The 24553-nt window shown below is 41.6% G+C and overlaps 1 protein-coding gene across 1 annotated transcript; it reads left to right on the forward strand.

The window, feature by feature from the left end:
* Window positions 1–907: 907 nt before the first annotated feature.
* LOC133475482 (immunoglobulin-like and fibronectin type III domain-containing protein 1) lies at window positions 908–24553 on the forward strand. The gene is made up of 25 exons (XM_061768425.1): window positions 908–1045; window positions 2218–2275; window positions 2991–3050; window positions 4685–4807; window positions 4932–5071; window positions 5155–5254; window positions 5412–5463; window positions 6274–6433; window positions 6579–6663; window positions 7266–7538; window positions 7639–7950; window positions 8654–8740; window positions 9190–9294; window positions 9674–9798; window positions 15091–15232; window positions 15319–15615; window positions 15720–16016; window positions 18012–18191; window positions 18269–18397; window positions 18496–18795; window positions 19198–19283; window positions 21480–21672; window positions 21760–22056; window positions 23219–23545; window positions 24339–24553. Exons 2-25 carry the CDS (start codon window positions 2239–2241, stop codon window positions 24341–24343), a joined length of 3912 nt encoding a protein of 1303 aa, XP_061624409.1. The 5' UTR covers window positions 908–1045; window positions 2218–2238; the 3' UTR covers window positions 24344–24553.

Consider the following 24553-nt stretch of genomic DNA (forward strand, 5'->3'; position numbering starts at 1 on the left):
AAAATTAGAAGTTAAAGATGATTTGCTAAAAACAATAAAGTTTATCAGTTTGAACATTAAATATCTTGTCTTTGTAGTGTATTGAATTAAATATAGGTTGAACGTGATTTGCAAATCATTGTATTCTTTTTTTATTTATGTTTAACACAACGTCCCAACTTCATTGGAATTGGGGTTGTAGAATCACGTGGCGGCACGGTGGATGACTGGTTAGAGCGTCTACTTCACAGTTCTGAGGACTGGGGTTCAATCCCCGGTCCCGGCTGTGTGAAGTTTGCATGTTCTCCCCGTGCCTGCGTGGGTTTTATCCGGGCACTCCGGTTTCCTCCCATATCCCAAAAACATGCATGCTAGGTTAATTGACGTCTCTAAATTGCCCGTAGGTGTGAATATGAGTGTGAATGGTTATTTGTTTGTATGTGCCCTGCGATTGGCTGGCAACCGGTTCAGGGTATACCCCGCCTCCTGCCCGATGATAGCTGGGATAGGCTCCAGCACGCCCGCGTGCCTAGTGAGGGGAAGCGGCTCAGAAAATGGATGGATGGAATCACATGTTGAAAATAACAGCCTGACAAAGTTGACACGTTTTACTGTGCAAAAACATGATTACTACTATGACTCTGCTGAATGAAACTTATTGGAAATACTTACTCAGATTTAGTTGTTGTGATATGATATCAAACCCAATGAACCTTCCTGTCAACAAGTGAGTGGTGAAAGATGAGTCCACTGTCATCAGCAATTACAAACCATACCACTAACTTGTCATTAGTAGACCTTGCTTCTCCTCCTCCCGCCTCAGGCATTTCATCCCTCCTTACCTCATCTGACACCCCCACATCACCCCCGCCCTCCTCGCCCTTAATAACAAGCCACCCGCTCTGAGCATCCCCAAGCCCAAATGAAGGAAGCTTCTCTATGACAGACTCACTGGGCGCTGGCTCGCAAAGTTGTTTTTCCAAGGAATTTAACATCCAGTCAGAGCCAACAGGAAGAAGATCTTTGATCACACCTTAAAAATCCGTCTCAGCGTCAGTCTCAGTGGGTGAGTGGATAAGTTCTAGGAAGGTAAAATGACTGACCATGGGCCGGTCTGGCCTTTCTTGATGGATATCTTTGTAGAACGTTGGTTTATGGTAATATATGATATGATGGGGAGGTTACGAAATCAGATCAATTGAAGATTACGGTGATTAGATGAGGATTAGTTCTATCCTTTATGAATGCCGATACATATGTCCATACTTTGTCATATCAGCTCCAAACCTTTTTTCCAATTGCCAGTCCAATTGCTATGTCAAGCACTTTCTTGATGAAACACGATGAAAATTTGATCATTTACCTTCTTTACTGTCATTGTGAGGTAGATGAATTGTATTTGAAGAATGAAAAAAATGTTGCATCAGGTATCGGGAGAATATCTTTTAAAGACGATGTGAGAAGATTAACAATGGTAATAATGGTTAGCGACGCCATTATTAGTACTGTGAAAGCATCTGATTGTAAGCGTCTGACTTCTTAGAATGGAACTCTCCAAGTGAAAATTGTGTGCAGTCAGACTCTGTGTCACCACATGAAGTCACCACAGGGTCATAGCTAACTATAGCTGTAGAGGAGAGAGAAGACGTTGTCGCTCAATCAGTACATTCTTGATGTTTTTTTTGTTTTCGGTAACATCTTGGATAGGACAGCATTTTTGCATCTTGCATCTTCATTCAAAGCCTTAAATGAACGATCAGGTGATGTGATCGTCTTGAATCACGTTTATGATTACACAGCCCAAACAAAGCTCAACAATCACAAGGTCTGTCTAAGTCATTCTGTCACTCCATCTATTCTTGGGTGAGTACTTGTAAAACTGAAATAGTTTATGGCCATTACAGTAGTTGTTAATATAATGTATATTAGTCTGTCAGTTTGGTGGCCTTGCACAAATTAAAAAATAGATTGCTCTTTTCAATACTGAATGAAGAAAAAAATAAAACTCTATTAAAGTGTTGATAATTTTGTAAATTACCATGAAAAGTGACATGACCATATTTTGGGGGCATTTTTACAGGGGTAGGCCAATCTTTTCTTTTTAATTTTTTTATTTGTATTTTTTTTTTGCTTCTAATCTTAACTGATCCCTCAGATTTCACAAAATTGTTGCGAAAGATGATCACATAGTAAGACGTCATGACTGAGTATGTCAATTCATTATGGTCATTTTTACAGGTTTGGTCCATTTTTAGCAAAATGTTGAAACGTTCAAAGGGTTCAGGACGCAAAGTCTGTAAGTATTGAAACTCTTCTCCTCTACTTAATTGTTGTCTTTGTTCTGTTCACCACCACCAGAAGGTGGGTGACACCATGGCCTAGTGAAACAGGAAGATACAAAATTTATGTAATAGGATTAACGCCAAAGTATGAAAATGTATCTGTGAATCTGTAGATTAAATATGAACTGAACTCAAAGCCAAAATAACACCCTCTCCCTCCACATGATACTGAGCACAGCAGCTGTGCTCCAATTCATGTGAGTGTTGCCCAAGCTGGCAGGCTTTTTAGCCAGCTTGGGCCGTCTGATCGGAGTCTTCAATCTCAGGCTTTAACAATAAACAGATAATGAGAAGACAACCTTGCAGGATTAAGGTTGCCTGCCTGCTGGCCTTTGCTGTGACTCTCCCAGCGCCTCAATTTGTTTTGGCCTCTCTGAGCTTTTCCGTGTTATGCCCGACCGACTTCCACTTCCTGTCACTCCACTCACAGTATATTTTACTGTCACTGGCTTACTCTATATATTTTCCTCCCAAGATAAAGTAGACATTCCCCTCACACAGTTGTGCAACAGTTCCCTTGGTTAGCTAAATTTCTGCAAATATGAGGACATGTCTAAACATACAGTAGTCTTTCATTTCACATAATCTGGTTTTACACATTTATATTCTACATTATCCTATTGTAATGTTACAACGTACTCATTTTACTGTATGTACTCCAATCCCCAGGTTTCTCCCTCGTTCACCAGTACATTCAACATTTCAATGAGAAAGCTGGCAACAAATCAGGTAAAATAACATGTTCTAGTACTGTTGTATGAGAACAGTGTTGTACGTGAAGAGCATTTTCACATATTACACTTTGAATAATACATTAGGATTATGGATTCTCTGTCCAGTTGTTATCCATCTTGAACAATTTACAACTGACAAAACTTAAGTAACACTAGTTTCTTCAGTTCTCTTGAGCATTTATATCTTGTCACATTAATCATCAACTATTTAATTTACTGTATGTTGATCAATCTGGTCTTATGTTCTTGTTTTGCATGATCTTTGCGCTACCAAATCCTGGTAGTTACCACTAAAATGCAATAGATTTAACATATGTCTGAGAAATCCGGGTTAAGAAAACCCAGTCCCAAAATGAGAACCAACGTCATTGTTTAAAATTATTTAAATGTGTGTACATTATTTATATTTATGTTAATCAGTGGAAGAAACAATTATTTGATCTCTCACTGATTTTGTAAGTTTACCTACTGACAAAAACATGAACTGTCGATAATTTTAATGGCAGGTGTATTTTAACAGGGAGAGACAGAATATCACAAAGAAAATCTAGAAAATCACATAAAACAGAAGTACAGAGGTCAATTGTTTCTTGTAGTTGATCAGCAGGTTTGCACACATCTTGGGAGGAATTTTGGACCACTCCTCTTAGCAGATCCTCTCCAAATCTTTAAGGTTTCGAGGCTGTGCCTTGGTAACTCGAAACTAACCCTAACCCTTAGTTCTGGAGACGGACTAGGCCACTCCATGACCTTAATGCGCTTCTTCTTTAGCCACTCTTTCAGTTCTTTGGTCTAGCCCATGATGGAGAAATTGGTGTCTGATTGATTGATTCTGTGGACAGGTAACAAGTTGAAATAGGTGTCTTTCATACAGCCAAATAATTTAAATTAGGAGTAATTTCTTAAAGTAAGTGGACTAGTCTGTGGGAGTTAGAATTCTTTATTGTTGGTAGGGGATCAAATATTTCACTCAATGAAATGAGAATACATTTTTATCCTTTTTAAAATGTGATTGTCTGTATATTGTTTCAGATATTATGTCTCTCACTGTTAACATAAACCCACCATTAAAATTATAGACCGCTTATGTCTTTGTCAGTGGGTGAACTTACAAAATCAGTGAGGGATCAGATATTTTTTTTCTCCACTGTATACAGTGCAACAACATTTTCAATAACCTTCATTACATTTTGACAAACATGTTTTCCTTTTTAGCATGAGGCCACCAGGACTTCTTGAATATATATATATATATATATATATATATATATATATATATATATATATATATATATATATATATATATATATATAGCCTTCAGCAGGCAAAACTGGTATAATCATGGACCAACTGTTAACATCTACACATGTAATTAATATTGGAACTCAAACCAACAGTAAACCCACATTAAATTAAAAGGAGATTTAATTTAGCTGATGAGCACCATGCAGAATAATTGGACTAGTATGGAGTTATGAAGGAAATGTATCCATTAAACACCTTACCTAGCACACAATTTGTTTGACATTTCTACTACATGCTGGTGACAAAAACTATTATTTATTCAGAAGACAATTTGCTGGCGTGGTTTTGGATTCACATATTCATGTACTGCTGTCTTTGTTCAGCTGGAATCCGGAGAAGATCTAAAATTCCTGGGGTGGTCATCACACAATATACAGTGACCATACCAGAGGGGAAAAGTTGCCCAGATTTGAAACGTAAACTAAACCCAGTAAATGTCCAAGAAGGTGAGTTTTTCTATGTTCTAACATAATTGTTTTTCACAGTAGCTGTACAGCGATGAACTGCAGCTAGAGCATGTTAGCGTGACAAAAGAAAACAAAGACTCAACATTCCTACATGTCCTTTAAGGGAAATCAGCTGTTTTCAAGGCTTTGGTAATTGGAGAACCCAAACCTGAAGTGACATGGAAGAGAGTAAGAGGCAGCATGTTAGACAAGGAAAAATATCAGACTAAATACGATGACGCAACGGGGGAGTACATATTGGAGGTGAATAAATCAGAGAATTCAAAATAAAACACCCAAACTGTGCTTTTAGTATTTTGCCATGTAACATGTTACGTGTTCCTCAGGTTCGTGCAGTAATGGGTGTAGATGCAGACACATACAAATGCATTGCAGTGAACGAATGTGGAAAAGCTATTTGCTCCACAGTATTAAATGTGACAGACCGTAAGTTACCTACCTAATTATCTTTCTAAACATGCACGTTTTGGGTTTTTCACATTGTTGTTCTAATTCCCCGTATTTGCCCTTTTCTTTCATCTACAGAAACAATATACACGTACCTGCTTAAAAATGTTTTCTTTTCTTCTTTTTTTGCTTCTAGTTGTAACCGATCCATCAGATTTCAGAAAAATGCTGAGAAAAACGAAAACAAAGTAAGATTGCGTGAATGGTGTGTCAGAAATGTTCCAGGACTGGGGTCATAAAAAAAATTTCAAATACCAACTACAAGTTTTCCCCCTCGTAACAATTCCCCTTGGGATATAATCTGAATCTGAATCATTTTATTTGCCAAGTATGTCAAAAAACACACAAGTATTTTTTCTTTGGTAGTTGGAGCCGCTCTAGTAAGATAGAACAGACAGCCATTTGACAGAAAATACTTTGGAGACATAAAAACATAAAAACACAGTCCAAACAGTCACTGGGCAATGAAAGGTTACCAGTAATGTGGTAATGCTGATATTTGTTTTTGTTTAGTTTTTTTGGGACAATTGTGCAAATGATGCAGTCCTCTAGTAATTTAGAGCAGTTTGAAATGACTATAATAGTCTGGTACAGTAACCATTGTGCAAATTGCGCAGAGACGTCAAGAAATTTAAGCACTTTAAAGTGACTAGCAGTGCGAGTCATCGTTTTCTGGCCTTCTCTGCCCCACCTTCATGCACTTCTGGAAAGATTCTTCTGCGATCATAACATCTTCAAAAAGGGTCATAGCAAAGCACCCACAAGTTGTCCTGCTACAACTCCCACCTCTTCTTGCACACTGGACGAAGCAAACACTACATGATCTCTTTGTAGACATGTTGGTAGAGTGTCTGGCCAACATCGAAGGGGATAAAGTGTACAGTTGGGGTTTGAAATATATTTTTGTGACACCAGTCCTGGAACCTTTCTGACACACTTGGACTCTTTTGGGGCAATAAAGGGTCAGTGGTAAAAAATAATATTTCCATTACTTATAGTATTTTAGAGGAAAACCAGAAAGAGAAACTCAAAGAAAAAAACGAGAGATACCAGGACACTCTGGCGAGGGACTATGAGGGACTAGGGACAAGAGACATGCATTTGATCAACATGAAAATGGAGGAGAAGAGGCAGCGAGAATGTCAGGTATTAAATCAGGTAGATTGCATACAAGCTGACCTCTCGTTCTAGATTCATCCATGATGGAAACGCTGTTTCTTCACCAACACTGTTATTAATAATTCATGTTAATGGTATTTATTTATTTCAGTTCAGTGTGTGATTTACATTTTTCCTCTAATAGAATGGAATGAGTCCTGATGAAGACTTAGTAACGAAAAATGAACTTGTAAGTAGCGGAAGTGCAAAGGATGCTGAAAACCTCACAAGTATGTTAACAGTTTGTGAGATAAGTTGGAGTGAATCAATAAATTGTAAAAAAAAAAAAAAAAAAAAAAAAAAAAGTACAGTAATTGTGTTTAGTGATGACAACTGTCATCCACAAATAAGGCAGAAGTTTACTAGAGTCAATACAGTGATTTTATTTTTTTTCCATTGATAGTAAAACAACACTCACCACTGTGTCCACAGCCACACATTGACAGGGGATACATATCCATATTAGTGATACAAATGTTTTATTGTTCATCCAAACCAGAACATGATCAATAGTGTGTGTGTCTCTCACCCAAAACATCAACTTTGTGATCTTTATATAATTCCCAAAAACAGATCAGAAATATATTTTCACAATGTGTGAGGCAGTCAAATATGTTCATCATGGAGGACAAAAACAAGTTGCTGATTTGATTCTTTAAGGATGTAGACATGGCCCTTGTAATTTTACCAAAATAAAACCTAACCTGACTTGTGTATTGCACACGCTGGAGGGATCTATGAGCAGCACACTTACTGTACTTTGCTTTTAGTATTTTTTTTCCTGGTGGCTTTGTTGCCCAAAAACAAATAATATTATGTTGTACATTTTCAGTTCCCAATCTGGACTTTGTTGTCAAACTTCAAGAGGCAGTAACAGAAGAAAAAGACACTGCTCTGTTTGAATGTGTCCTGACCCACCCACTCCCTAAGATCACATGGATGAGCAACGGCAACGTGCTCGAAGATAGTGAAAAATATAAAATCAGTGTGTCAGACCACAAAATGATCCACAGGTTGCTGATCCAAGACTGCTCAGACCAAGACAAAGGTCTCTACTCAGCTGTGGCTGGAACTGCCTCATGCACAGCTTCATTAGATGTAGAAGGTAACTACTTCAATTAGAAATTTACTGTCAGTATTTGAATGAACCATGATATTTATTCTTAATTAAGTGTGATTGTGCATATTGATAATTGTGCCTCAAGCTGACCTCGAGGTAGCTGGTAAGAAGAAAACTGGAGGAGCAGGGACAGACCTCGAGGAAGTGGTCAACCAACAGCAAATCAAAAACCAAGAAGAAATGCAAAAGATTTTGAACGCTGTCAAAGCAAAACATGACGCAGGGGAACTGACAGAGCAGAGGACACTATCCACTACTGGAAAAGATGGAGAAATAATTTCCCTTAGTGGGCCTGTCAAATACAGTGGAAGTGACCTGCATGATGCAAACAATAATAGCAACATTCTCAACTCAATGCTCAATGCACTGTCACCATCTACACAGCAGGTGGTAAGTGGTAAGTAGAATTTGAGTTTACACTAAAAAAACAGATGCATCATATTGCCATTTTTCTGAAATAATGGCCTGAGTCATTTTTCATTGTTTTTCTGAAAGCATTAAAAACACAACCAAATGGTATATTCATCCATCCATCCATTTTCTGAGCCGCTTTTCCTCACTAGGGTCGCGGGCGTGCTGGAGCCTATCCCAGCTGTCATCGGGCAGGAGGCGGGGTACACCCTGAACTGGTTGCCAGCCAATCGCAGGGCACATAGAAACAAACAACCATTCGCACTCACAGTCATGCCTACGGCCAATTTAGAGTCTCCAATGAATGCATGTTTTTGGGATGTGGGAGGAAACCCTAGTGAGGATAAGAGGTGTGGAAAATGAAAGAATGAAAACATTTAATTCATAAATGCTATAACAATAGATTGATCAACGGCAAATTTTAGCAGAGGTGGCCAGTATCGTGATGAGAAATATTGAGGGTGAAAAAGACTGCCAAATATTATATGATTAGAAGTTATATTTTGTTGCTTTATGAGAAAACTAGATAAGTTAATCCATTAAAACATATGAAAACAACCCCCAGATACCCTAAAATATGGCCTCTAGTGACTATGATTTGATTGGGACGATAAGTTGGCATTATGAGGCAGTATCATGGCATCTTTGCAGTCTCGTTGCCATTACACTAACAACCTGTTGCTGCACAGATGGTTTTGGAACAGAAAAATCGGAGGTGACCGATGACAGTGATGCAGGAAATAAGCTGGAAGAAGCGACAGAGCTTGCACTCCAAGGTAACCTATTGTATAAAAAATACGAACACTGTTGACGGGAATGGTCCATTGCCTTTGTGTGTACGTGTTGTTTTTCCTGAGGCAACACGTGATGATGAGTTAAATGAAATAAATACGAAGCTCACAACGAAAAAGAAGATATGCAAGTCTGCTTGGACAAACACCTGTCAATGATCCAAGTTTTTAAATCTTTTTTATCCCCACTTTATAGTGTGTGCAGTGTTCCTACAGTAATATTGTCAAACCCTGAGACGTTGATATACACATGAAGACAGAGTTACCCTTATGCTTGTGAAGCAATGGTTAGACAAATGTTAATACCCAAATTCATTGGGCTTGAGTGCTCAGTTGCTAATGAGGCTGTTTAGATTTGTGTTTGTTTGTGGATGTAATATACCTTTTGTTTAATCCTTGAGTAGAGTTTGATATATTATGTTTTGTCTTTACAGATGAAAGCTTATTTAATGAAGACAGCGAGGCAAAAGAAATGATTGGCTTTGCCACACAACCGAGGCGTAAAAGAATAGGCCCACTGATAGAAGACACAGTCATTGGTAAATATTCAAAAGAGCATTAAACGAGAAAAGCAACTAAGTTCTTCAGTTGATGAATTTGAGCATAGATTTGAATCAGTTGACATTCATCCATTTTGTATGTTGTACTAACAAAACACATGATAATTAATAGCTTTTCCTTTATTGTATATACTAAGTGATCTTTTAGACAGTTTTTCATATAATTCTTCAAGACTTCCAAGTAATACAGTGCCTTTAAATTGCTTGTACAAGGACTGCACGATTGAATATTTACTATTCACTTGCTGGGTAGTGGCCACACACACACCGGTCCACATCACTTTTCATGCTATGTCTCAGTTTTCTTTCAGTTCCCAGTGGAAATCCATCACTAAATGCTCATTCTTTCGTTTATTAGATCCAGGGGTTCAGTTCATCTGGGGATTGTCTGACATCAACGCCATCATTGGTGAGAATGCAGAGCTAACATGTAAGCTTAGCAAGGAAGACTGCGAGGGAATCTGGTTCCGAGATGGCGAAAAGGTCAGGCATATGGTCTAACCTTTCAAAGTAAGCATTGTCTAGATTAGTTTATTTTATCTGTCAGTAGAATAAATAAGAATGGAGACCTGAAGGTATATATTGTCCTTCTTTCCCTCTCCAGTCGTATTTACAGTCTAGATATTTGGACCATTGATGAACAAGTGGATATTTGCCTTGTACTGAAAATCATGCGTGATGTGCGCTACATTGCACTCCAAAGGTATTGGAACAGTGGGCTAATTCCATCCATCCGTCCATCCATTTTCTATACCGCCAGATCAACCTATCACTAGGGTTTCAGGTGAGCTGGAGCTTATCCCAGCTGACTTTGGGGAAGAGGCAGGGAACACCCAGGACTGGTCGCCACTCAATCACAGGGCACATATAGACAACCAACGATTCATTCTCACATTCACACCTATGGACAATTAAGAGCAGGGGCACTCAAATACAAATATTAAAGGGCCACAAATATTATTTTCAATGTGTCCACGGTCCACTTGTTGAGGTCGTTCAGGCCACAAGCGATAATACTGTAATAATCAAAACAAAATGTCCTTTTAATTCGAAAACAACAAAAATATGAACTAAATTAAAAAGTAGTTTATAATTGTGGAATAATAGAAAACATGACCTCTGTAATAAATCCAAAACAAATATATTAGGAGGGGGTTAAGAACACTTTTTAACAATAAACACAAAGAAGGACAAAAAAGAACGCTGAGGAGGAGGAGGGAAGGAGGGAAGGGGGCTGTGAGGCTAACGGAACTAATACTGTTGTGCTGGACCTCCAGCAGCTTCCCAAACTGCTGGCAATGGCACACAGGGCAGCGGACCTTGTCCGTTTTACCGCAGACTTGCAACAACATGCATGGGTGCCAGACAGCAACACGTTCCCCAAATAACGCAAAACCCATTACTCTTCAAGGAAGATGTATTTTTTCGAGTTGTGGGCATAGTTTGATGGCCAAATGCATGCTACACTGGTAGAAGTGGGAAGTTTTTCTATGAACAAGGAAGTGCACTTCCACCGTCCTTGAGCACAGCCCGAAAAGGTAATGTGGGTCCCCCTTCCCATGATCTCACCACCTGTCGGAGGGGCCATAGGGGTCGGGTCCAGAAAATGGACCTTGGCGATCCAATCCCCGGCTACAGAAGCTGGCTCTCGGAACGTGGAATATCACCTCTCTGGCAGGGAAGGAGCCCGAGCTGGTGCGTGAGGTTGAGAAGTTCCGACTAGATATAGTCGGACTCGCCTCCGCGCACAGCTTGGGCTCTGATACCAGTCCTCTCGAGAGGGGTTGGACTCTCTTCCACTCTGGAGTTGCCCACAGTGAGAGGCGCCGAGCAGGTGTGGGTATACCTATTGCTCCCCGGCTCAGCGCCTGTACGTTGGGGTTCACCCCGGTGGACGAGAGGGTAACATCCCTCCGGCCTCGGGTGGAGGGACGGGTCCTGACTGATGTTTGTGCCTATGCAACAAACAGCAGTTCAGAGTACCCACCCTTTTTGGAGTCCTTGGAGGGGGTGCTGGAGAGCACTCACGCTGGGGACTCCATCGTTCTGCTGGGGGACTTTAATGCTGACGTGGGCAATGACAGTGAGACCTGGAAGGGCGTGATTGGGAGGAACGGCCTCCCCGATCAGAACCCGAGCAGTGTTCTGTTATTGGACTTCTGTGCTCATCACAGATTGTCCATAACGAACACCATGTTCAAGCATAACGGTGTCCACACGTGCACTTGGCACCAGGACACCTTCGGTCGCAGTTCAATGATCAACTTTGTGGTCGTGTCATCAAACCTTCGGCCACATGTCTTGGACACTCGGGTGAAGAGAGGGGCAGAGCTGTCAACCTGGTGGTGAGTTGGCTCCGATGGTGGGGGAAGATGCCGGTCCGACGTGGCAGGCCCAAACTTATTGTGAGAGAACGTCTGGCGGAATCCCCTGTCAGGAGGAGTTTCAACACACACCTCCGACAGAACTTTTCTCATGTTCCGGGGGAGGCGGGGGTCATCGAGTCAGAGTGGACCATGTTCCACACCTCCATTGCTGAGGCGGCCGACCGGAGCTGTGGCTGTAAGGTGGTTTATGCCTGTCGTGGCGGCAATCCCCGATCCCGTTGGTGGACACCAACGGTGAGGGATGCTGTTAAGCTGAAGAATGAGTCTTATCGGGCCTTTTTGGCCTGTGGGACTCCTGAGGCTGGTGATGGGTACCGGCTGGCCAAGCGGAATGCAGCTTTGGTGGTCGCTGAAGCAAAAACTTGGGCATGGGAGGAGTTCGGTGAGGCCATGGAGAAAGACTTCCGGACGGCTTCGAGGAAATTCTGGTCCACCATCCGGCGTCTCAGGAGGGGGAAGCAGTGCACCATCAACACTGTGTATAGTGGGGATGGGGCGCTGCTGACCTCGACTCGGGACGTTGTGAGCCGGTGGGGAGAATATTTCGAAAACCTCCTCAATTTATCCGACACGCCTTCCCATGAGGGAGCAGAGTGTGGGTTCTCTGAGGCAGGCTCTCCTATCTCTAGGTGGTTAAAAAGCTCCTCGGTGGCAAGGGGGTAGATGAGATTCACCCGGAGTTCCTCAAGGCTCTGGATGTTGTAGGGCTGTCCTGGTTAACACGCCTCTGCAACATCGCGTGGACATCGGGGACAGTGCCTCTGGATTGGAAGACTGGGGTGGGGGTCCCCCTTTTTAAGAAGGGGGACCGGAGGGTGTGTTCCAACTACAGAGGGATCACACTCCTCAGCCTCCCTGGTAAGGTCTATTCAGTGGTGCTGGAGAGGAGGGTCCGTCGGGAAGTTGAATCTCAGATTCAGGAGGAGCAGTGTGGTTTTCGTCCTGGCCGTGGAACAGTGGACCAGCTCTACACCCTTGGCAGGGTCCTCGAGGGTGCATGGAGTTTGCCCAACCAGTCTACATGTGTTTTGTGGACTTGGAGAAGGCGCTCGACTGTGTCCCTCGGGGGGTCCTGTGGGGGGTGCTTCTGGATTATGGGGTAGTTTGGTCCGCATATCCGGTAGTAAATCGGACTCGTTTCCGGTGAGGGTTGGATTCCGCCAAGGTTGCCCTTTGTCACCAATTCTCTTCATAACTTTTATGGACAGAATTTTTAGGCGCAGCCGAGGCATAGAGGGGGTCCGGTTTGGTGGCCTCAGTATTGCATCTCTGCTTTTTGCAGATGATGTGGTTCTGTTGGCTTCATCAAGCCGTGACCTCCAACTCTCACTGGAGCAGGTCGCAGCTGAGTGTGAAGCGGCTGGGATGAGAATCAGCACCTCCAAATCTGAGACCATGGTCCTCAGTCGGAAAAGGGTGGCATGCCCTCTCCAGGTTGGGGATGAGATCCTGCCCCAAGTGGAGGAGTTCAAGTATCTTGGGGTCTTGTCTACGATTGAGGGAAGAATGGAACGGGAGATCGACAGGCGCATCGGTGCAGCACCTGCTGTGATGCGGACTTTGTATCGATCCGTTGTGGTAAAGAAGGAGCTAAGCCGAAAGGCGAAGCTCTCGATTTAGTGGTCGATCGAAATTCCTACCCTCACCCATGGCCACGAGCTGTGGGTCGTGACCGAAAGAACAAGATCCCGAATACAATCGGCTGAAATTAGTTTCCTCCGCAGGGTGTCCGGGCTCTCCCTTAGAGATAGGGTGAGAAGCTCGGTCATCCGGGAGGATCTCAGAGTAGAGCCGCTGATCCTCCACATCGAGAGGAGCCAGATGAGGTGGCTGGGGCATCTGATTCGGATGCCTCCTGGACACCTCCCTGGTGAGGTGTTCTGGGCACGTCCCAAAGGGAGGAGACCCCGGGGACGACCCAGGACACGCTGGAGAGGCTACATCCTTCGGCTGGCCTGGGAACGCCTCGGGATCCCCCCCGGAAGAGCTGGATGAAGTGGCTGGGGAGAGGGAAGTCTGGGCGTCCCTGCTAAAGCTACTGCCCCCGCGACCCGACCTCGGATAAGCGGTAGAAAATGGATGGATGGATGGATGGATGGATGGACGTGCACTTCCGCCGAATGGCCACTGCATGGAATAAGGGTTTTTAGCCCCACCCACAAAATCAGGAAAATTTAGAAGGTGAAAGAGAGTTTTAAGCCATATCTCAGCAACTCAGTACTGTATTGTTCTCATTCTTTGCACGTTTTCAGTACTTCAGACATATTTAATATATTTAGAAACAACACAAAAATGAATTTTGTTGCACTTTAAGTTACCAACATTTGTATTATGCTCTTACACTGAAAGACAAAATGCACAACTTTCAGTAGGGGAAGTAGCTGACTTAGTGATCAATACACAGTCACTTGCACTAATTAACATCACGTAAAACACTCTAATGATGCATTCGGGTGCAACAAGTAATTGCTAATGCTAACTAGGCACTGACATTTTACTTATGTGACGCGACTCACGTTGTCATAGACGCACACAACTGAACGAAACTCACGCACGCTACTTCCACTGAGTCGCACCTCTGCTTCCAGCCTCATTGCCCCTGCACAAGTCACGTGAACTGAACTGCTTCAATGACAATTTTACAAATGAAGACAAAGTAAATTATAGAGATGAACATACACAATGAATGACTTTGGGGCCTTTTCTCTAGGCTGTCTGTGTATTGTTGGCATGGAGAAAAGTCAATGTCAGTATACACGTGCTGACCCACCCGAAACACGTAATGCCCGGATTAGACCTCTATCCGGATGTGCTGACCATTCATCCATTTTCTTTATTTCTTAATTTAATTAATTATTTAATCTATTTCATTATGGGTTGGTGTTAGAAGTTTAATTTCGCTGAAGACTGAAAATATTTGGGTTCGACAATCAGAGACAAGAAACCAAAAGATCTGTTTATTTCCACGAATTTAAATCACAATGTGATACACAATTTTCACGGTACCATTATTTGTAACAAAAATGTGTTAAGTGAGTAAAACGTATTGGAAATTATATGTGCGATATGACAGACACGGACAGTGAAATGCTCCAATACTTACATGAACAATGTGGGGGTTCAAACAGAAAGTGCAAGCTTCTAATTTATGTGTCAAATTCAGATGTAAACAAATGTTAATCTCTTTCCTCATATTCACCTTTTGATGTCAACCAAATGTTACCTGTCTACAGCAAAAAGAATGGATTTCGCCTCACTGTTCTAATAGGGTAGTGTTTTTTTGGGCTGATGCAGAATGAAACTATAAATGAAACATAAAATACCTGTCTTGGACTAATTCTTACTGCAAATGCTTTCTTTTGTTTTAATCTGTCACCTTTCCTCTCAGATCATCACCGGTGACACATTTATAATATCTACAGATGGTGCAATTCATAAATTGCTCATAATGACATGCCAGGAGGAGCACTCTGGGAAATACCGTTTTGAGGTGGACAATCGTAAAACAGAGGCGGTGGTCAACGTCAAAGGTTTGAGGGGTCGTCTCATCAACAGTAATCAAATTTGACAACAATACGGTATAACCATCTGATGTGTGAAAACTTTCCATTTTTAGATCCTCCGAGGTTCGACCCAGAAGACCTCAGTACATTCACTGAGCCCTTGAGAATTAAATTAGGGCACAATGCAGTCTTTAAACTAAATTTTCTTGGCTTCGAGCCCATTAAGATCCAGTGGTACAGAGAGGGAGAGGAGTTACATGACGATGCCAGCAGCACTAGGATAGATAAAGCAACCAATCAGAGCCGCCTGTTGCTGAGCAGATGCCAGAGAAGGGATTCGGGTGAGATCAAGATCAAGCTAAAAAATGAGCATGGCACCACTGAGGCAATAACACAGCTCATTGTGCTTGGTGAGCCAATGATTTAGTCAAGCACATGACACACATCAATTTTTCTATACGGTCTGACATGTTGAAGAGACACTTCAAAGAACGTGCCACTTTGTTTGTTTCAGACAAACCCACTACCCCACTGGGTCCTGCAGAGATAACACTTAGTTCAGCTACATGCATTGAATTTAAGTGGAGGCCTCCAAAGGATGATGGTGGCTCGCCCGTGCTGAATTACATCATGGAGCGTCAACAGATTGGGAGAAACACTTGGAAGAAAATAGGGGAGATTCCAGGCATGCCCTTCTACCGCGACAAAGACGTGGACCGTGGACGCAAGTACTGCTACAGAATTCGAGCTTTGACCTCAGAGGGAGTGAGCGAAGTAATGGAGACTGAAGACCTGCAGGCTGGCATACTGGGTGAGGCTTCATGGGATGACAAACAAACAGACTATCAAAGGGTGCTGACTATACATCCAGCCAAACAATCATTTTTATGAGTCATGAAAAGCCAGTCAGAACATCTGTAAAAATCAAGGCGAACAAGTTAAAAAATTGCCTTTAGGGCTGATTAGTCATGAGTCGGCCCACTATTACAGGTTTTCTCAGTCGTTTTTCCAATCAGAATGAAAATTCTCAAAAGTACTATTTTCACATTTCTACTTTTTTTTTCCTGTCTACTACAGTCTTTTTCTTTATGTTCAGGTATTGCATTGACATGGTCAAGTTACATTGCAAACAGAAAAAGTGTAAATATGAATCTTGTCCAGTCTCTTGAAATTAATCTTAATTGTAACCTACAATTTAAAATGATTGGCATCAAAACTTTATGGTTTTCATCTGAACACACCTCCAGAGTATGTTGTTATATTGACCACGTCTAAGCGATTTGACTGTGTTATCGAAACACAATGACACAAAGACATGTTCATTGACACACTTTTGAGCAGTATTTTGAGCAAGAGAATGACTTTTGCAGGTAATCCATGGTGTTTTGCTATTTACATGAATTGTTTTGAGAAATTGACTTATTGTTTTGCTAATTTCAAATCTCATCTGAGAAATATACCAAAGCAACTGAGAAAAACTGTAAATATCAGAATCAGAATCATCTTTATTTGCCAAGTATGTCCAAAAAACACACAAGGAATTTGTCTCCGGTAATTGGAGCCGCTCTATTACGACAACAGACAGTCAATTGACAGACAACACTTTTGAGACATAAAGACATTGACAAAAACAGTCACTGAGCAATAAAGGGTTGCTACTTATCTGGTAATGCACGGTACATTTTGTTTTTTTGACAATTGTGCAAAAAGATGCAGAGTCCTCTAGCACTTAGAGCAGTTCGAAAGACTAATATTGCAATAGTCCGGTGCTATGACCATTGTGCAAAGGGCGCCGAGACTTCAAGGAGTGTATGTGGTTTAAAGTGACGAGTAGCGCGATAATCTGGGACAATGGTGGTTGTGCAAATGTTGCAGATACTCCTCAATGAGTGTGCAAATGGAGCAAATGCTACTCTGGCATGAGTGGCCAGTATTGGTCAACAACAGATATGCAAATAGTGCAGCGTGGCGAGACTACTACAGTGAGTGCACGAGTAATGTATAATTGGCCCCACAGAAATGTGACAACAAATTCAAATCAAAAAATTGGTATTGTTATTTTCAACACATACTTTTATAGTTTACTATAGTGATGTTTTCATTCTAGATTGTCTTTATACTAGGCCCTGACGGTAAAAGAAAAAACTGAGTGAGATATTGTAGAAATCTCATGAAGACTACGCGCAGTAGCTAGTTTGTCAAATTGCTGAGCTAACGAACTACAATTACCTGAGGTCATTTGGCAACACTTACCGATAGTTTGAATAACGCTCCTGTTTCTGAAAGACTCTTATAGTGTGGTGACACAGAAACAAGCAAAGTGACTTTGCTTACTAGAAGTAACTGAGAAAAGACAATTTTCACACACGAACAGATGAGTGATGTTTTTGAATGAAAAAAACTTGACAGGATAGCAGCCCCCTCTGCTGCCAAACAAGGCCATTACACAGAGCGTTCCATTCGTGTGTGCGTGTGTGATCTGAGCACCAAGGGGCTTTCTATTTATCCAAAATGAGACGGATAAGAGCTGGTGATGCTATGAGTCAAAGTTGACGACATTTGTTTGGACAAATGTAATGATGACAAGAAAAATAGCTCATCATAGTTTAATTTAAGAGCTAATAAGCCATTTTCCGTGGTTTTCTCGATAGTAACCAAAATCACCGGGAATACGTACAATTAAGTTTAAACACGTCAAATAGGACTTAAAGTATGATGGAATCAGCTGCAATCTACACAAAAATGCTAAGTATTTTGTACTCTAATCTTAATGGTCATTGTGTCTTTTTCTGGCTAAATACTTCAGCCTTCCCTAGTGCCCCTGCACCTCCAAAGGTGGTTAGTGCCTTTGATGACTGCATTAACCTTTCTTGGAGTGTGCCAAGTAATACGGGAGGCTCACAAATTCTTGGCTACATTGTGGAGAAACGCAAAAAAGGAAGTAATCTCTGGACTGGGGTCAATGCTTCAAATGAGCCAATAAAAGGTGTGTTTTCATGTTTCATTTAATTGAAGTTGTAAATGTTTGTAATGCAGACCATAACTGCAGTGTTGTGTTTCCAGAGAAGAAATGTGCAGTGAAGGATGTTGTGGCAGGTCTGGAATATGAATTCAGAGTTTTGGCTGTTAACCTTTCGGGACCTGGGGAATTTAGCAACCCATGTGACTTTGTTTTCGCACGGGATCCCAAAAGTAAGTGTGACAATTGAAATTAATCTTTAAACTTCAGAATTACTGTATCGCTCTTTCAGTAGTTTTAACTAAAATTATATGTTTCTTGTTACCGCCAGAGCCCCCTGGTAAAGTTATTGACCTAAAAGTGACAGAAACGTCTTACAACCACTTTGTCTTGACATGGACCAAACCTAAGGACAAACCCGACGTACAGGATGAAGCTAAAGGATATTTTGTTGCGATAAGGAATGCGCAGTGCCTAGAATGGTCACGAAGCTTCACCATCACCACCACCTACACTGTTAAAGGCCTGAGGGCAATGGATATGTACTGGGTCAGAGTCATTGCAACCAATGATGGAGGAGAGGGCGAAACTGAGGAGCTGCCCAACTATGTCCTTGCAGTCCCGCCCCTTGGTATTCTTTATTTATCCCTAGTACTTAATGTTCATTTAAAACACAATTTCTGGTTGAAGCTTATTTTAGATGATAGCTAATTATTTACATGTTGGACTTTATGCTTCTTTTCCTCATTAATAATTTCTAAAATAGCATCTTCACATTGTTTACTTACAGGCAGAACACCATAACTAAATAAAACATTTGTAGAATTACTGAACATTTGTAAGCTGAAATGTAGACCAATTCCTATTATTATTATTAGAATCATCATTATTATTATTTGTTATTATTTTTTTGCTGCAGTTTTTGTCAGTCTTTACAACTATTGGATAATTTAATTAGCAAAAGTAATTTTTGATGTTTTGAGTCAATATAAACCCTTCTTCATTGAGAGACATTTTGTTTTCATCTTTGTAGTGAGACCAAAGTTTACGAACAAAAAGATGAAAACATTCATGGTGGTGAGGGCAGGAAACACTGTCAGGGTGACCATAACCTTTGAGGTGAGATTCAAGCTTTTAATGTGTCTTTTTGAAAAATTCAAGTCAACATAATATTCTGGGTGCGGCACGGTGGACGACTGGTTAGCACATCTACCTCACAGTTCTGAGGACCTGGGTTCAATCCCCGACCCCGCCTGTGTGGAGTTTGCATGTTCTCCCCGTGCCTGCGTGGGTTTTCTCCGGGCACTCCGGTTTCCTCCCACATCCCAAAAACATGCATGGTAGGTTAATTGAAGACTCTAAATTGCCCGTCGGTGTGAATGTTAGTGCAAATGGTTGTTTGTTTATATGTGCCCTGCGATTGGCTGGCAACCAGTTCAGGGTGTACCCCGCCTCCTGCCCGATGATAGCTGGGATAGGCTCCAACACGCCCGCGACCCTAGTGAGGGGAAGCGGCTCAGAAAATGGATGGATGGATGTGAATGTGAGTGCGAATGGTTGTTTGTTTATATGTGCCCTGTGATTGGCTGGCGACCAGTTCGGGGTGTACCCCGCCTCTCGCGCAAAGATAGCTGGGATAGGCTCCACCAGGCCCGCGACCCTTGTGAGGATTAAGCGGTATAGAAAATGGATGGATAATATTCTGGGATCCCATTCCTATGATACAGTTTACAGTGCTGTGAAGAAGTATTGGCCCCTTCTTATATTTTTGCATAGTTTGCCCACTTAGTTTAAGATAATCTAATGTAAATATCAGAAAAATATAAACCAAGTGAACTTAAAATGCTGTTTTTAAATGGTGATTTCATATATTATAGAAAAAAAACTATTCAAAGTTACCTGGCCCTGTGTGAAAAAGTAATTACCCCCTTGTTAAATCATGTATTAATTGTGGCTAATCACAATTTTTGGTTAAATTTCACTGATCCCACCCAAACCACCAGACCTGTTCAATCAAGAAATAACTTAAACAGAACCTGTCTGACAAAATCAAGTTGGACAATAGATCTAAAAAAGCTGCAACAAAATGACACGATCCAAACAAATTCAAGAACAGTCAAGAAATAAAGTAATTGGCATCTAACAGTCTGGAAAGGGTTACAAAAACCATTTCTTAAGCTTTAGGAATCCAGCGACCCATAGGGAGAGCCATTATCATCACGTGGAGAAAACATGGAACAGTGGGGAACCTTTCCAGGAGAGGCTGGCCTACAAAGATTACCCCAAGAGAACAGCAAAGACTCAGCCACCAGGCCACAAAGGAACTCAGGACAACTTCTAAAGAACTGCAGGCCTTCCTTGCCTCAGTTAACGTCAGTGTTCATTACACAATAAGATAGAGACTGGGCAAAAATGGCATCCACTGGCAGTGTTCCAAGGTGAAAACCACTGCTGACCTAAAAAAAACAAACGCTCGTCTAAGTTTTGGAAAATCTGAATGATTCCCAGGCCTTTTGGAAGAATATTATATGGACTGACGAGATGAAAGTCGAACTTTTTGGAAGGTGTGTGTCTCATTACATCTGGTGTAAATCTAGGACAGCATTTCAGAAAATGAACATCCTACCAAACAACATCAAACATGGTGGTGGTAGTGTGATGGTCTTGGCCTGCTTTTCTCCTTCAGGACCTGGACAACTTGTTATTGATGGAACAATGATTTCTGCTTTTTAACAGAAAATCCTGAAGAAGAATGTTCAGCCATCAGTTTGTGACCTCAAACTGAAGCTCACTTGGGTTCTGCAGCAGGATAACGATCCAAAACACACCAAAACAAAACACACCAACCAAGTCAATTTCTGAATGCCCTGGGGAAAAAATGGTTTTGGAGTGGCGTAGTCAAAGTCTGGATTTTGACATGACCTTAAAAAAAAAACGCTCAGTTTTTGCTTAATTAAAACAATTCTGCAAGGAAGAGTGGGCCAAAATATCTCCACAGAGATGTGAAAGACTCATTGCCAGTTATAGAAAATGCTTGATTTCAGTTGTTGGTGATGAGGATGGCCCAACCAGGTATTAGGGAGGCCTTAGTTTTTCACACAGGGCCAGGTGACTTTGAATGGGTTTTTTTTTCTTAATAAATGTAATCACTTTTTAAAAACAGTATTTTCACTTCACTTGGGTTATATTTGTCTGATATCTACATTTGTTTCATGATCTTACGCATGAAAGTGGTGAAACTATGCAAAAATATATTAATTTGAGAACGGGCCCAATACCTTTTTACAGCACTGTAACTAATGCCACTTTTCAAAGGCTTCCCCACCACCGGACATCATGTGGCTCAAGGACAACGGGCCTGTGCCGAAGCGAGTCACCGTGAGTAACTCAGACGGCGCGTCACAGATGTTGATCCCTTCATCGGAGCGGTCTGATTCTGGCATCTACTCTATTTTGGCGAAAAATATGGCAGGACAGGAGACCTTCAGTACAGAAGTCAGGGTCACAGGTAAAAATTAATATGCTGGAAGGCAGCATGTAGACAGCCCTTCCATGAAACATCAATTCAATTTCATATGTCTAACTGTGCTTACAGATGATCCTAAGCCTCCTGGACCAGTGGAAGTGGAGGAAAACGTGCCTGGCACAGTGCAAGTGACTTGGCAACCTTCTCCTGATGAGAAACTTGATGACCGGCTCCATTACACAGTTTCTAAACTGGACTCAACCAAACACACATGGACCATAGTGTCCGACAGACTCTTCAATAACAGGTTCACTGTCTGCAATATCATGCCCGGGAGGGAATACAATTTCCGTGTCTACGCCAAGAACGACATGGGTGTGTCGGCACCCTCTGAGTCACTCACCTGGGCGGTGGGGAGAAAGAAAGGTTTGTGTGTCATATAACCAGTGGCACCAGCACCATAGGCACACAGCGATCCTATCCACTGAAAAGCATGTACAGTCATTCTTTGCATATTTGTGGTTTGGCATTTGCAAATTCTTCAAACTGTGCTGAAGTGAGGTGAGGCGTTTCTTTTAGTCAGGCCATAGCCTTGACTAAGGGGGAAAAAAATGCTTTGCTGCCATCTTGTGGCATCCATCCGTCCATTTTCCCTGAACTGGTTGCCAGCCAATCGCAGGGCACATATAAACAAACAACCATTCGCACTCACATTCACACCTATTGCCAATTTAGAGTCTTCAATTAACCTACCATGTATGTTTTGAGGATGTGGGGAGAAACTGGAGTACCCAGAGAAAACCCACGCAGGCACGGAGAGAACATGCAAACTCCACACAGGCGAGGCTGGATTTGAACCAGAGTCCTCAGACCAGTGAGGCAGATGTGCTAACCAGTCCTCCACCGTGCCACCATCTTGTGGCATGTATAGACAATTACAAACCTTTTTTGATGGTGTTAATTATTCGCAAATAATCACTATTCGCAGCGAGGTTCCTCCCTATCCCCCTTGCAAATAATAAGGTTTCACTGTATCTCCAAATTGGGAGTTTTTTTTTCTTTTCTAGCATAAAGGTTGAGAAGAAAACTCATGCTTTTTATTGAAAATTTTTGGATTTGGATTAAATAAAACAAAAAAACTACTGTACACAAATATACGAAACCACATACAAAACAAAAAGTGCATGTGATTTAACACTGAAAATATTCCTGTTTAGCTACTAAGCACAATAAAGTAGATCAATGAGGTTGTTTGCAAGTAACCTGCATGTTTATGCTGAAAAATGACTGACAGATTGGTAACACTCAGTATGCTGTTTTCATGGTAAAGAAAGGCAAGGAGATATAACACCAACAGAGTAAAAAAGACAGTGTTTCAATGTATTATTTGATGTGGCACATCATTATTATGTAATAAAATCTGCACTAAATATAAAACATTTTTCATATTGTTACGCCAGAAAAAAATGTTTAGTGCCATCTGGTGATTCCATTGGGACACCCCCTAGCTAATTCCAAATTGCCACAGCACAAACAACACTTCAAAGCATGAATTAATGTAATCATACATGCAACCTTACTTTTGCAGAAAAGCTTTCGTTGATCTTACCGAACAGAGAAGAACGCGACCTGCGATGTGCTCCGGACTTCATCGTACCTTTGAAGCTTCACGCGGCACCGAAAGGCTATGAATGCTATATGAGCTGCGCTGTGACAGGAAACCCCAAACCTCGCATCACGTGGTACCGAAATCACGTCAACCTGAACACTAACACCAACTATTACATCTCAAACACCTGTGGAGTTTGCTCCATGTTGATCCTCAGCGTTGGCCCCAAAGATGTGGGAAAGTACACAATCACAGCAGAGAACGCCCTGGGCCGATCCGAATGTTCCACCATGCTCAGTGTCAGAGGTGAGGGGAGCAGTTCTCAGGGGACATATTGAAAATTGACTCTTTAATTGCTTGAATAAAGGTAGGTGGGTTTCTGAAGTGCCTGCCCACCCAAGTAATTTGCGAAAATGTGTCTCTAAGCAAGCAGTTTGGCTAATCGAAATAATACCATGCCCACAGAGAGTTGATCCACCCATGACTAGGCAGCGAGGCTGGCTGAAAATCCATCGTTTTCAAGCAATGATCGGACGACATTGAAACACGATCATGTCAAAGCAAAAAATAAGCAGAGATACAGTGTTGCAGGATGCACAATTACCACTCGTGGGTTATGCAGAATTTCCGCAGCGTTATCAGTGTTATTTTCTGACATACTAGATTGTTTGATGAAGTTGTCAAGGAGATAGGCTTATTTGTCTTTGGCAATGTGTCTGCTGTGTGTGCCACATGCACGGATGTGCACTCAAATTGACGTTATTGAAGTATAATTGGGCGGCTTCATGAAGTGCTGCCGTCATAAGTGAAAATGCAATCAAATGCTTTTACTGTCTTTATGGGCTTCTTCAAAAGTAAAATCTAGATTTGGTACTCAAAACAGCCCCGCCCCTGGTTGTCCTTGTGACGCAAGACGTTCTCCAGTTGGCACAACCCACTGTAGAGAGGGGGCAAGTTAAACAGTGGCTCATTTTCATTAGACAAACCCCCACCCATGCCAAAAATAATAATACAGTATAACTGTTGATTTCAAGATAGCTGTAAAAATAGGGTTGCAATCATTAATGATGCAAAATCTGTTTGTCTGTCTCCCATGCAGAGTGAAGAAACTGACAGCAACCAGGATTGTTTTTCTTGTTCCTTCTTAGTTTTTTCCCCCACCAGATCTCTCAGATGCTCTTGTTGATGCGGTTGTGCTGCTTGGATATTATCCATCAGTTACATGGCACGATTTGTTGGCTTGTTACAAAAACTGAAATAAATGTTTTCCTTGTCAAGTTTTTGTGTAGTGATTAAATATATGATTATATATTA

This window comes from Phyllopteryx taeniolatus, chromosome 1 (genome assembly GCF_024500385.1).
Source record: "Phyllopteryx taeniolatus isolate TA_2022b chromosome 1, UOR_Ptae_1.2, whole genome shotgun sequence".
NCBI classification, from domain to species: domain Eukaryota; kingdom Metazoa; phylum Chordata; class Actinopteri; order Syngnathiformes; family Syngnathidae; genus Phyllopteryx; species Phyllopteryx taeniolatus.

Coding starts and splice junctions, on each gene's coding strand:
- LOC133475482 (XM_061768425.1), top strand. CDS start 2,239: ATGTTGAAACGTTCAAAGGGTTCAGGACGCAAAGTCT. Junction 4,808..4,931: donor CCCAGTAAATGTCCAAGAAG/GTGAGTTTTTCT, acceptor ATGTCCTTTAAG/GGAAATCAGCTGTTTTCAAG. Junction 16,017..18,011: donor CCTGCAGGCTGGCATACTGG/GTGAGGCTTCAT, acceptor TAAATACTTCAG/CCTTCCCTAGTGCCCCTGCA.